General features: G+C 34.8%; 1 protein-coding gene across 2 annotated transcripts in view; it reads right to left on the bottom strand.

Annotated features, from left to right (window-relative positions):
• Positions 1–3954: 3954 nt before the first annotated feature.
• Positions 3955–15132, bottom strand: part of LOC136042612 (E3 ubiquitin-protein ligase TRIM33-like) — a 75732-nt gene continuing 64554 nt past the window's right edge. For both annotated transcript variants that reach the window (XM_065727586.1, XM_065727581.1), the window contains exons 10-13: positions 14116–14350; positions 12687–12833; positions 7787–7965; positions 3955–4725 (exon numbers count right to left, since the gene is read on the bottom strand). In XM_065727586.1, coding sequence (XP_065583658.1) covers positions 4656–4725; positions 7787–7965; positions 12687–12833; positions 14116–14350 — 631 coding nt within the window. In that variant the 3' untranslated portion in view covers positions 3955–4655. The remainder of the gene's footprint in view (positions 4726–7786; positions 7966–12686; positions 12834–14115; positions 14351–15132) is intronic.

Genomic DNA, 15132 nt, shown 5'->3' with positions numbered 1-15132 from the left:
ATTGTTTCTAAAGTACTTCCTTTCATTGCCTTGAACATATTTTTATTTAAAAAGTAACAAAAGAAACAAAAGTGAATTATAACACCGAAGAAGAACATATAATAAAGCTACGCAGATCCTTGATAGATAGCTGGATAGGATACAGGAATTATCCAGACTTTGAATTGTCAATAAACTTCTCAGATAAGTGATTTCCTACTCTTATCTGATGTAACAAAACCTGGACTTTCTTGAGCTGATACCACATACCTTGCAATGCTGTAGATCCCAATTAGCGCTATTTTAAGCGACCTCTATGCATACTTTCTTTGTCGGCAGAATACACCGCCGTTGAGAAACGAACAATAGAACACCCTATTGATTAGGTGGAGTATAATTACAACTCTAGAAATCATTTTCTTAATTGGAAATCCTTGATCATATTGGGTTTCTTGTTCAAAGAGTATTCAAAAGTTCATATTTAAGAAAGGGCTTAATATACAAAGCAATACATTTTGCTCACTACTCGTAAAGTATATGTGAAAAGAGTTAGACTAAAAAAAGAAAAAAAAAAGGTCACTAAAGTTTTGATCAGTTTTTTTGTCGCCTCTTGATTCATTTTATGCCTATAGCGGCGTCCTGACTAGAATCACATGTCTAGACAAGCGTCTGGTAAGAAATCAATGTCTAGGCAACTACCGTTCGCAGCTAAACTGCAATGCTTAGCTAAAACTACAAATTTAGTTTCAAATGGATTACAGTCGTCATTTCTAACCAATGAATAGAGCATATACTGGCAAAACTTTCAAAATTGTAATTCCCGTTTTTTAGTTTCTTTTTCAATTGCTCCTAATAAATTTTTTTTCAGACACATAAGCATAGTTTTTCAGGGTTTTACCGGTAAGTTGACGTCATATATATACAGTTTTCTTTTTCGTCACCATATATTTCTCAACGGAAAATCAATGTGAAGGGATATATGGCTAGCTTTAACACAAATTGGAAGACTTAAATCCTTCAGTGTTTCAGACCTCAACAGAAATGGTCAATCTGACCTTTCCGTTTCCTAAAATCATATTTAATGTGCAAGCCACTAATAGACTCCAAATATCTGTTTGCAAATTTGTTGACGTATCCTGCTATTATCCCAGACAAGACACATGCCATTTTGTTTAATTATAGGACGCGTGAATTGAATTCAAATTTGAACGCCAAGTTGCGTAAGGTGTCCTCTTGCAACTGTCAAATGTCCAAAAATTTTCTCAAAGTATGAATTTAGTTAATGGATGAGACCCGACAATCAATTGCCATATCGTGCTTCATTATCATGTCTGATGTTGCATATTTGCTTAAAATGACAAAAAAAAGAAAGAGATTGATGAAAAAGTAAAAACTTAATTTCAATTTGAAAATGTAAACATGAATTATGAAAATAGTAGTACTTGACACATTCTAATTGACTCTAGTCGAAAACCATAGACTTTGAGTTTTAGAGACTAAAACTAGATACTTGGCTATAACTTGTTTACCCAAGCACCTAATTTACTTGTGGACAGTAGTTGCTTAGACATTGATTTCTGGCCAGACGTGTCTAGATATAAGATTTTGGCTAGACACACAAACGAATGCCGCTTAAACGATATTAGCATAAAAGTCCATCTCTATCTTTTTGATCAGTACAGCTGACGATCGTTTTCAGGCCAACAGTTTTTGATGAATAATATTTTCAGAAATTAGCTTGGATGCAAATTCCCAAATTCCTTCTACGGAAAGCAAGTGTTTATCTTAATCTTTTAATAAGGCAAACTTTCACTACGATCTTAATTAGTAGCGCTATAATGGAAAAATTGGATTGAAATGGACAATTCCCCAGTCACAGCACCCGGGGCAACAGCTGCGGTTGCCCCCTCCCCCTTAGGAATGGCTCTGTCCATAGCTTGTTCAAGAACTTGATAATTTATAGCAAAAATTCATCGGGCAAACAAACCTCGTTGCTGTTTCCTGGCACTTCTTTAAAACTTGGCAATGTCACTTTAGCAGACAGAAACACAATTGGAAAAGCTATAAGTTTTTATAATAGTTTTATAATAAGTAAGTTTTATTATAAAGTAAGTTTTATAATAAGTTTTATATAAGTTTTTAAAAATAAAACGAATTTAAATGCAATAATCTAGTCAATACTTGAGATATTACCAATAAGATAGATGTTTTAAAACTATTAAGACATCTCGAAAACCGTCTTTTACACTAATTCCCTTAAATGTACTTCTTTAATTCTGCATTGTATCCAGAACGGCCCCATCAAAGAACTGAAACACAGATTTGTCGGCTTATATAGCATAGATCGGAACATCTCTGACAAAGAAAATCTTTTGTAGTGACTACAAGCTCCAATTGGATTCATTCACCAAGTCAAATATCAAGGCTTTAAAATTTCAGAATCTTTTAAGACTTAGCTAATCACTCAACTGAAGAGTATAGTAACTTATAAAGAGTTAAGACGGACATTACCCTCCAAGAAAAAAAAAAAAAAAAAAATCAACGACACCGTCTAGCAATGGGCATTTCTTTGCATTTTTCTTTTTCTATCGGTATAACAATAAGCTAAAGTTTGCGCAATAGTAAGGGCCTGAAGTCAGTTCCTAAAAAAAAAAAAAAAAAAAAAAAAAAAAAAAAAAAAAAAAAAAAAAAAAAAACAACAACAAACCCTTGTCAAAAGTTTTAACACTAGCACCAGTTCCCACTCTTTTGAGGTACCCATACTCTTTGCAATAAACGAGATAAGAAGTGATTGACTAACTGGTTACCGCAGTGATTTCAAACAAATACTAAAAGAGCAGGTGAAAACTCAGCAAATGACAAGTTTCCTTTAAGAGGAAAGTGCTTAAATAAAAAAAAAAAACAATAGGAAAATGATAAGAGAGAAGGAGGAGAGTTCGTCACTGAAAATAAATCTAACTAAACGATCCAGAGTTACCTAACCAAATGGTAAGTTTAATTATCAAAACATTGGTTTTTTTTTTATTTCGGACTAAACGATGAAAGAACAAAATTTTGCCAAAAGGACATAATGGATAGATTTGTCTAAATTTTATATAACTAGCCTCTGTTCGTCGTTAGTACTCAATACGCAATAGTTTAAAATAAAAGAATATGGATACTTTCAAAAAACAACTAGGGATGGACCCGAAAATTCGACTTTTGGATAAAATTCTGGTGTTAAAAACCTAAAATTCAGCTAGTTTAAATGTTTTATAATCATACAGAGCTGAGCTACACCGTCAGTCGCGCCAGTAGCTCTAACTCCTATAGAACCCATATCAGAACACCAACGTTTTCTCTCCCATTATTTTCCTATACTGTTTACTTTACACAAGCAGTAAAAATAGGGTACTAACACTAATGCGAATAACACAAAAGGCAAAAAACTCAGATAATTGTAACAGAGAAGTTCCCTTAAAAGGCTAATCTTGTGCAACATTTCAAAATGCCCTATAAAAAAAAAGAAAATTAGTTTCAACTTTCAATCAAATTAATGTTCATAATTCTAAAGAGTACGGGTAACTTGAAAGAGTGAGAATTGATGACCATAAAAAAACTGTCAACACGATCAAGAGTTTGGGGACACCTAGTACTTTTTTAAGCGTCATAATAAAAAACAAACTACTTATTGGCGATAATAAGTGTCTGATCTAAGTTCATGATGGAATAACGATTAAGAAGCTTGAAAAATACCAAATGTCACCAAACATTAGATGACGTTGATGTTTTTTTGTTGTTGACACTAGCGACATTTTCTGCTCTTATAAGTTACCCATACTCTTTGCATAGTACCTCAAAATCACGCGTTGCATCAATTTGTTAACTATGTTCCCGTTAGGTTATCAAGACATTCAAATGTGCTTAGATTATCAAGACACCTATGACTTTTTTGTCAAACGAGTAAAAATGTACATCATAACAGGCGATCCCAAGTCACTAAAAATCTTTTAATTATAATTTCGCAAAGTGGTTATAAGTTTTCCAATTAAATTACAATTATAGTCTCTCTAAGAAAGCAACAAATTTCTATATATGTACCCCAATATACTAAGCTAAAAAACTAAACAGAAACAGTTTCTGTCAATTTAATCAAGTCAATGTAAAGAAAAATAACTGTAATAAGAATTATGGATTATTTAGTACTACATTAAATAGATATTGCCTGTTTTTTTTTATCAATCTTTTTTTCCCCTTGACGATCATGTAGAGGAACGTCAGAGTTCATACCGGAAACCAAGCTGCAGCCCGAAGGCTAGCTAATACCAGCCTTGACAAAATACATCTATATCTATAGGAAAGAGCTCGAATTCTGAGATGTCCTTCAGGACTTAACACCCCCCCCCTTTCCCCACATTCGGAATCATGTTAAGTACAAGATTTCAACTCTTAAAATACGAAAGCGATATACGAGCTGTGGACTATGTCTGACTTATCTAAGAGAGACTATAACTTCAAATCTAGTTTTAATAAGTTTAGTTTAAATTTTGAGAAAATAAAGAATTAAATTACCTTCGTATATAAAAACACAAATTTTTCTAATATAAAATAACTAGACACACGAGATCTCGATTAAATATTAAAACGAATTACAGTGAAAAACAGGAAACGACTCTGTAACTATTAATATCAGCAATTTAATCCTCAGGAAGAATTTGAATCCGACGTCGTTTTTTCGCAGATGACGGTCCAGGATATTCATCCCCACTGCAAGGAAAAACCAGGTTACATTATAGTCACAAGCATGGAAAGAAAACACACATATTTATCCCCATAAACAAAAACAATAAAAAAGAAGTAAGAGAACAGGTACACCTATAAAAACTTCTGCAAATGCAGTTTTAAAACAAAGTAAGCAACTGATCTTATTTCTACTCACATTCTGGTTATGGATTTTGATTTAAATTTACAATCAGATTTGGATTGCAATATTAATCAGATTAAATACACTTCCTGACAATTAAGGTCCCTGTGTCGGCCCTGCAGTATGTTGCTATAGCAAGCTTCTATCTCTGGGTCACGTATTACCAAGGTAAGATCTAGCCAACTGGGCCATCACAGGACCAACAACCTTATTTATATCAAGGGTCAATAATTTTGAATTGTTGGAAAAATTCAAAAGCTTACAACTTGTATACATTTGTGTTTCTCAAGAAGGTGAAAATATTTTCTTCTAAGAGATTACACAGCTAATTTCTTAATTTCTTCTTTAATATCTGATGTTATTTCCCAATTTTCTGAGTGGAGAGGGAGAGAACATCAAATAGAAATAACATTAAATTCCCAACTTTTCAACCATTCAAATTTTTCGCCAAAATTAAAATTCTTTTACACAATCAGACTGCCGAGATTTTTTACAATTCGGAACTGCATAGAATCTATAGCTCCGTTAAGATTAATTGACTGGTCAACCAATACTTTAATTTTTTTTGGAAACAAAAGAGGAGTTTAATACTGACCACATTCAGAATACATAGAGTACTGCAATACAAGAAATAAACAAGTTATTAGTTGAAAGAAAGCCTCCATCTTATACCCATGAATTAGAATTTTCCATACCTCCAGCCCCGATCTATGCCCGTGAATTTGATTTGTACAACATTCGTAATTTTGGAGTCCAAACAAAATTCTAAAAGATCTTTGTAAAAAATCAAACCTCAGATTCAGAACAGAGAGTAATCATGACTGTATTAGAAAATTAGATAATTAGTACAGAGAGAATAAAAAAAGGCTGGAGAGAAAGATAATCGATAAAGAAGAAGAGGAAAAAAGGTTGCGAATAAAGAGGCTCCCTTTAAGAGAGACACGAGTTCCCTACAACTTGTGGCCAACAAATAAATAGTGAAGATTAAGACTAGTAAGCCTAGGAAAGAAAGAGAACGAACAAGAGGAAAAAGTCAAAAAGACAAATAAAGTAAACGATCAATCCCATTTGATTTTGAAAAATCAATACAAAGAACAATACAAGATAAAAGTAAATCGGAATAAAAACCCAATCGTCAATTAGAACAAAAATGAGTGAGTTATATATTGCTAATACTATACGTTCAGAATAGTTATAGAATAGTAGAAATTTTTTTTTTATCTCTACATATCTTGGCTTAGTAAGCCTTTGAAATTACAGGCTATGACCCAGACCAGAACCTTCGTAGTTACAATTGGAGACCTTTGTGGAAAAAATCGATCTTTTCGGGTCAAACTTATATCAGTGTAGCCTCATTAAATTGAAGTTTATTTATTTCACTCAAGATCGAGGAGTACAAATATAACAAACGAAATTACGAAAATATTTCAACAAACAAATAAAGCAACAGCTTAAAATATACTTAAAAACATAATTGAATAAAATAAGTAAACTAAAAACATAAATGATTTATATTTCGGACATTTTTTTAATCCTGGAAAAAGAGAAAAGTTTAAGCACATAGAGAATATTTTAAGGCTCACCTTGAAAATTATCTACCTGAATCTTAGAGGAGCTGAGGGGGTCTTAGCCCAAAAATAATTTTTGATAACGAGGCCAAGAAAGTCTATCGTTAGTTCAAAGGAGTCGGTTGATCAAATCATAGAAGCGAAACGAGATTTATAAACGAAACTCCGGTGGTAAATTATGCGTCAGCATACGATCTACTTTGGTGGTTGAGTCCACTGACTAAACGGGAATACTAGCGACCACTGACAGAAACATAGAAACTTTCACCCACTTTTTGGCAGCTGTTTTGATCTTAAAACTTAATTTCAATTGGAAACAGCAGAGATCCGCTACAATCTAGACTAAGCGACTTCAAAGTTTCGGAACCTCAAATTTAGAGTAATGTTTTAAAATTTAATCAAACAAGAGAATTACTTTAGGAGAGATAAATAAATAAATAAATAACTTTATTCCTCACGCCTCTCAATACAAAATTTCTATACAACTGACACCTTTTTAAAAGAAAAATGTTATGGCAGGGCGAAGAGCGGATCGACTGCGGCACGATTTCCATTTAAAGTCGTCCTACGTTAAAAGCCTCGAGATATGGTATGTTTATGTTTGGAGAAGGCTTCCAGTGATTTCATCTTTTCTACTGGGAATGGTAGTTTGTTCCAGATCCTGATGACCCGGGGTATGAACGAATGATGGTAAGAATTAGATCTTGCAATCTTCATCTTCACAGGCTCCAATTGCAGACTGTGCGATCTTGTGTCGCTTTGGGGAATTTTTTGAACAAGCTTATAAAACAAGACTTAGATATACAAGCTTAGATATAAAAGCCCTAATATAATTTAGTTGGAAATGTTACATTTCTCTAAGAAAAATAGAGTCCCTTTTTTAAACTTGGTTTTTAAAGGAAAGGGAATAGGATAGACTTAGTTTCGAAGGAAAGGAGTTCGAAAAGCAAAGAAAACACAAATCTACATAAAAATAATAGACTTTATGAGAAGAGGAACAGTTGAAAAATATTAATATTTTGCAGAGCAAAGGATTCGAAAATTCTTTTCTCGATTCTTACCTGATTAAACCCCCCCCCCCCCCCACCCGGGTCATAAAAAAGGCACCGTATTTTCATTTGTAGGTAAAAAAAATGGTTTACGAACTTATCAAGGCGCAATTAAATTACAAATTTGTTCGGTGCAAAGACAATATAGACGTAAGTAAATAAAATTGTCACTGCACAGCCAATACTAATAATGATACAAACATTAATAACTTGATTTCAAAAGTCGCTTCGTATTTGTTCTACCAATGACAACGACAAGAGAGCGAAACTAACAATGAAAATGGTACCTGGAGGTAGGATCGTCTTCATCCTCTTCTTCTTCCTCGAAGGCTTCTGAAGATACACTAGAAATACGAGAGCCATTTCGGCTATCATCATTCACATAGTTAGGGGCCAGCTCTAGTAGATAGTTTTCAAAATATTCCTGCTCCAGTCGACATGCCGCATTATAAATCTCAGATCCTGCCTATAAATAAGAAAACAACGTTCTAACCTTTGTTCTACTATTGCTTCTAAATTTTGCCTTTTTTGTATGAGCTTTTTCTTTCTTTCTCTTTTTTTGCTTTCTTTTTTGTTATCAATTCAAATTTTTATTTATAAACAAACACGTAACAACTAAATTACTAATAACTGCCCCCAAAAAGATACAAAAAAGCAAGGCGGCAACTATGTGTAAACCGTGGAGGTAAAATCAATGGTCAGTATTACCACCCATATTTTGTATGTACACCCACCCACCATTATCTGTCTCCCTCCCTTTCTTCTACACATATCTTAATATTTTGAGATTTTCCCTTTCTTATTTTATTTTTTTACATTAGCTAGCTAGCCGTTGGATATGATAACATTTACAGAAAGCTCTCAAGAAAATAGTGTCTTCTTTCTCTTCTTTTTAAAGCTTTAAAGCAAGGTCGGAACTTTGCTCACCTATGTGAGGGAGTTAAGTGTTTCCCACACCAAGGGCAGACTCTGCTTCTTGTTTGATTCATTTATCAGGTTGTATGTTTAACGCAAATAAAAGATTACTTAACAACTCACCGTATTCATTTGTTTTATAAAAACTTTCCGATTGACAAAACAATCTCTTATAAACTAATTATTATCATAATCCTACATGCAGAAACACTGAGGAGAGTAGCAGCCTCCTCCTACAGAAGTCGGTACTATACAATTTTAGTTTATTTCTAGGAATCGCAACTCTGAAAGAAAACCATGAAATGGGTATTCGGAAATGTCGGAAGTTCCTAAGGGTATACCCAAAAACTTGTTTAAAGTTTGAGTCGTAAATGAAAGACAAAGCCTATTTGCCTAAAATGAATGTCAAGACGTTCTGCATTCAAAATTTAAAAGAAATTGAAAAAATTTATCTTTAGTTTTTTCTGGCATGCGTGCAACACAGCTCCATTCAAATCGGTCCTTGTAACTCAATTCCTCATTTCAGAGGCAACGCTATAGCATTGCATACAGCAAAGGCCATACGGCTCCAATTTTTCCCTAGTAAAAAAAAAATATTTAATTTTTTGTTCCTAGAGGCACAGTATGGAAGGAATCGTCAAATAAACTTCAAAGGGAGCACATTCGATTGAAAATTGAGAGTTCTAGTACCCTTTTTAAGATTCAAAAGTGATCAGAGGGCAACTAGCCACCCCTCCTTTTCCCCCAAATGCCTCTGATAAAAATTTTGAGGAGGCCATTTTGTTACAAATAGCTCCAAGATCATATGAAAAAACCTTCGGTCAAAACAACCCCCCAAGAACCGGGTGCAGGCGCTGTAAGTTAAGCCCCGAGGGCAAATATGGTTCATATGGAAGGGATGCTCATATAAACTCCAGAGAGGGCTCATTTCATTCGGAATTAAAAGTCCTAGTCCATTTTTTGAGAGTCAAAAGAGATCGGAGGGCAGCTAGCCCCCCCTTCCTATGCCCTTTTTTCTTCAAATGCAGCAGATAAAAATTTTTAGGTAGCCATTTGTTAAAAGTAGTTTAAAGATCAGTTAAACAAAAAATCCGGGGTCGATACCCCCCCCCCCCAGGGGGCAGGCATTGTAAGTTATACCCTTGGGGTATATAAAGTTCTTATGGAAGGGGCGCACCTATAAACTTCGGAGAGGGCCCATTTGATTGGAGATTGAAAGTTCTAGTTTACTTTTTCCAAGTCAAAAGAGATCAAACGGCAAATAGCCCCCCCCCACAACTAAACCTTTTTTCCTCAAATGTGTCAGATAAAAATTTGAGCTAGAAATTTCGTTAAAAATAGTTCAAAGGTTAGAAAGGTCAAAACTCTGGTGTCGGCAAAGCACCCCAGGGCCCGGGGCAGACGTTGTAAGTTATGTCCTGGCATATATGATTCTTATGGAAGTAATACTCGTATAAACTTTAGAGAGGACTCATTCGATTGGGAATTGCAAGTTCTAGTCCACCTTTTCAGAGTCAAAAGAGATCGGAGGACAATTAGCTCCCCCAGGCCCTTTTTTCCTCAAATGCGTTCGATAAAAATTTTGAGATAGCCATTTTGTTGAAAAAAAGTCTAAAGGTCAGATAACAAAATTTCCTCTGTCGCGAAACCCCCAGGGCCCAGGAGCAGGCGTTTTAAGTTTTGCCCTGGAGGCATATAATGTTCTTATGGAAAGGATACTCGTATATACTTAAGAGAGGGCTCTCATTTGATTGGAAATTCAAAGTTCTAGTTCTCATGAGTCAAAAGTGATCGGAGGGTAGCTAGTCCCCCCCCCCGTCTTTCTTCCAAAATAAATCAGGTTAAATTTTGAAATAGACATTTTGATTAAAATGGTTCAAGCCAGATAGCAAAAACTTTGGTGTCGACACAGCCCCCATGGCTCGGAGGGAGGCGTTGTAAGTTATACCCTGGGGGCGTATACGGTTCTTATGGACGGGATGCTTGTATAAACTTCAGAGAGGTCATTTGATTGGAAATTCAAAGATTTAGTTAACTTTATAAGAGTCAAAAGTGATCGGTGGGCCGCTAGCCCCCCCCCCCCAACACCTCTTTTCCCTCGAATACAACAATTTTGTTTTTAGACAGCCACTTTGTTAAAAAAAAGTTCAAGGGTCAGATAATAAAATTTCCTGTGTCGACAATTCCCCCAGCGCTTGGGGGCAGGTATTGCAAGTTATGCCCTGGGGGTATATATGGTTCTTATGGAAGAGTTACTCGGTATAAACTTCACGGAGGGCTAATTTGTTTGGAAAGTTAAAGTTCTAGTTCAATTTTTAAGAGTCAAAAAAGATTGGAGGGCAACTACCCCCCTCCTCCAGACCATTTTTCCCCAAATGCATCACATAAAAATTTTGAGATAGCAATTTTGTTAAAAACAGTTAAAAGTTTAGACAACCAAGTTAGAAGGTTAGATAGACTTATCTATTAACAAATAAACTGACATCATTTTTTGTACAATCCTAATAAGAACTTATGCCAGATTTGCCTCTCACTCAATCAGACTATCTGTCTTGGCTTTTTCTACAATTAGCCATTGCTTGATACCCACAATTTTTTGTGTTACACAATACATTGTTGTTGGCATCAAGTCATGGCTAATTGTAGAAAAAGCAAAGACAGATAGTCCGATTAAGTGAGAGGCAAATCTGGCATAAGCTCTTCTCAAGATTGTATAAAAATGATGTCAATTCATTTGTTAATAACTGGGGGTATATATGGTTCTTACGAAGAGATGCTCGTATAAACTTCTCAAAGGGCTCATTTGTTTGGAAAGTGAAAGTTCTAGTTCACTTTTTAAGATTCAAAAGAGATCGGAGGGTAACCAGCCCCCCTCAACGAGTTTTTGTTAAATTTTGTTCAAAATAGTTAGAAGGATAGATAACAAAAACTATGGTGTCGACACAGCCACCCCTGGCTCGGGGGCAGGCGTTGTAAGTTATGTCCTGGGGGTATATATGGTTCTTATGGAAGCGATGCTCGTACAAAATTCAGAGGCCTCATTTTTTTGGAAATTGAAATTCTAGTTAACTTTTTAGAGTCAAAAGAGCTCAGAAAGCAACTAGCCCCCCCCCTCTGAGTTCTTTTTTCCAAAATGCATCAGACAAAAATTTTGATATAGCCATTTTGTTAAAATAGTTTAAAGGTCAGATAACAAAATTTCCTGTGTCGCAAAGCCCCCAGAGTCTAGGAGCTGGCGTTGCAAGTTACGCCCTGGAAGCAAATAAGGTTCTTATAAAAAGGATGCTCGTATAAACTTCATAGAAGGCTCTCATTTGATTGGAAATTGGAAGTTCCAGTTCTCTTTTTAAGCATCAAAAGTGATCGGAGGACAGCTAGTCTACTACCCCCCTTTTCCCCAAATACATTAGATAAAAATTTTGAGACACCTATTTGATTAAAAATAATTAAAAGGTCAGATAACAAAAACTCTGGTATCGACACAACACCCCAGGACCCGGGGGGAGTCGTTCATAAGTTGTGCCTGGGGGCATATATGGTTCTTATGGAAGGGATGCTCGTATAAACTTCATATAGGGTTCATTTGATTGGAAATTGAAAGTTCTAGTTCACTTTTTAAGAGTCAAAAGAGATCCACAACCAACAAGCCCCGTACGCCTTTTTTCCCTAACCGAAACTATTTTAAAAAATAGTTCGAACATGAGATAACGAAAACTCCCCCAGGACCCGGGAACAGGCGTTGCAAGTTAGGCCCTGGGGGCATACATGGATCTTATGGAAGCAATTAAATATTGCAATCAAAAAGGAACAAAAAATTAAATAAAAAAAAAATTCCAAACAATAATTTTTCAAAGAAAAGTAAATGCCATTTTAAACTTAAGATCAGCACATACAAATTCCTGTTAAAATTCAAACTCAAAACGACCAGAAACTACCACTACTACTACTAACAACTCACTGCAGCACCAAGCCGCCTGAGGCCAACACAGCTACGCACGCTCCTCCTCCAACCTAATCTATTCAAGGTCTCCCTCTTTACACCCTCCCAAGAAGTTCCGATCATCAGACTATATATATATATATATATATATATATATATATATATATATATATATATATATATATATATATATATATATATATATATATATATATATATATATATATATACGTAATTCAAAGAGATGAATCGGGCGACGCACAGGAAAATATAGGCTTCGAGTAAAAACAGAACTAAACCAAACTCGCTAAAAGAAAGAGTCCTAAACTTACTTCATTCAGTATTCTGGCATTGTTAAACATTTTCCTGACAAGTCTTACAAACTTCTTGAAAGACTTAATATTTTTTGACAGAAACTGGTGTTTTATGGAGTCTAGATTTCTGAATTCGTCATCTGTTTCTTCTGTGAATAATGGAAACTAAAAAAAAAAAAAAAAAAATGATTAACATAGAAAAAAAAAGACACCTCGAATATTAGAGATATAAACTTTTGAGTTAAAAACTACTACTGAAACACTGAAGTCAGCTTGCAGTAACATAGTTTCGAGTTTACAAGGTAAATGCGCCTAAAGCACGATCAAAGTTGGTTCCAAGTAACAAAAAGGACTGAGTTTACTTTGTCAAATGATTGTTTTCTAATACGTTTCTAGAAGTGGAGAGGGAGAGACAGAGAGAGAGAGAGAGAGAGAATGCGAGAGAGAAAAAGAAGATTAGGAAGAGGAAACAATAGAATGCATTTCAAATTCCAGTTTGCTAGATTCTGATTGCTGTAAATCGATCTTCGTTTCCAATTTCTTCGTTTGAAATATTCAAGTTACAGAGATATTTTCAATATTAACTGCAACAAAAAGGTCAAGTGAATAGATACAATTCGAGTAAACACATAATACGAGGTACAAGAACCCATAGTAAATTAAATGATAGGTCAGGAAGTTTAAAAAAAGAAAAAAATAGACCATATCCCCGTATGCCATAGAAGCTTTTATTCTCGGTAATTTTGATCTTTTGGAAAAAACTGAACTGACCAGGATTGCCACTGGTCCGAGAAAAGGCTACTGTTTTTGTGTGTGTCAAAGCAGTAAAGTACACGTGTATACCAAAACCTTCCAGGGAAACGATTTTCACATCCCTACCAATATTCCACTTGGAATATGAACACTGAAAAAGATTTTGAGGTATGGAATCTTGAAATAAATAACAGGAAATTAAAACACCTCTGATTCGTACTATGTAAACAGAGATCTAACAGAAGCAGATAGAATGGGACAATAACTTCCCTAAAACTAGACTAAAGGTCTTGCTGACATAAAACAAAACTGAAGAAATCGATCAAAAATACAATTTTAGAGTATTTTAGAATGCGTGAAGCTGGCTTCGCAATGGTGAAGTATCCTGGGCATAAATGTGCTCATAAACTACTTTGATATGCATAATTATGTGTGGTTCTTTCTTTACCAATCAGAGACTCGGTTAAATACTGGAAATATGTAACGTAAGACGACATGGAGTAGAGATAAATGATCTTTGCTGAGTTCTTTACTTTCACCAAAACTAAGTTTTCAATAACCACTTCAACGTATTAACTAATAATCCAACTATTCCAGCTTTCTTTGCTTAAGCTATGCACAGTTAACACAATAGGAGCCTCCGGTATTGAGCCGACACTTTATAGGGACTAGTAAAGGAAAAGAAGGACCTAACCTTGCAAAGTCCTTCGAAATACATTCTAAAGTGCCTGCTTAATTCCCAATCATAATGAAGATGGAAAAGAAGTTTGATCGCCACGGCCCTCAACCTGGGAATCATTCCTCTTCCACGCCTGCTCCGCTTCAGCCGTCTTTCTAACACGTCCAAGTCTATACATTTATTGCATTGCCACTTTTCAGATTCAGTAATGTGTTTGATTTCTGGTATGTGGCAGGTTAGGTGGTACATGCTAAAAAAAAAGAAGATTTTTATACTACTACTGATTGAGAAAACGAGGTTTAATATAATCAACTATTTGAGTGATGGCCAACGTCAATCAAAACCAATATATTCTCTGCTTCATCGTAGTCAGTGCCTTATTAAGGTTCCTTCACATTTAGAGTTTTGGCGTTCCGTTTTCCTGTTCACACTGGAATCCGTAAGGCTCAATAATCCTTCGTAAGATCTTACGTTAACGTAACCGTAAGTCGAAACGTAATACGAGAGCTTTAACGGAAGAAGTTCAATGTATTTTAACTTCTTACGTTTACGTCCTCGTTAAAAAAAAATTCTACCTTGTATAGAAAAAAAGTTACAATACGACATCGAAGAATTAGGTGCGTCATGGTATATTTCGAAATTATTTCTAAGTGACTGAAGCGAATTCGTACATAAAAAACTTCATGTCATCCAGCGTACTTTCTATTAATTAAAATACATTAGGCATTAAATAAGAAAATTCAGAAAACAAGCCAAAAAACGGGAATTCAGCATTCAAGATTGACTTCTCCTGAATTATTTCTAATAAATCTTTTCGAGATCTGGAATTTTGTTTTCCGTTATGAGAGAGATTATTTGATGTTGAGCAGGGAGTACGATATAATATAGTATGAAAAAGTTTATTTACCCAGCTAGGAAAGTTTTGTATCAGCATGATGTACACACACACACAAAAAAAAAAAAAAAAAAAAAAAAAAAAAAAAAAAAAAAAAAAAAAAAAAAAAAAAAAAAAAAAATGAAAACTAGGGACAA

Source organism: Artemia franciscana, chromosome 2 (assembly GCF_032884065.1).
Source record: "Artemia franciscana chromosome 2, ASM3288406v1, whole genome shotgun sequence".
Classification (NCBI taxonomy): Eukaryota; Metazoa; Arthropoda; class Branchiopoda; order Anostraca; family Artemiidae; genus Artemia; species Artemia franciscana.
The sequence above is the reverse complement of the archived record's forward strand: the minus strand, read 5'-3'. Positions and strand labels throughout refer to the sequence as shown.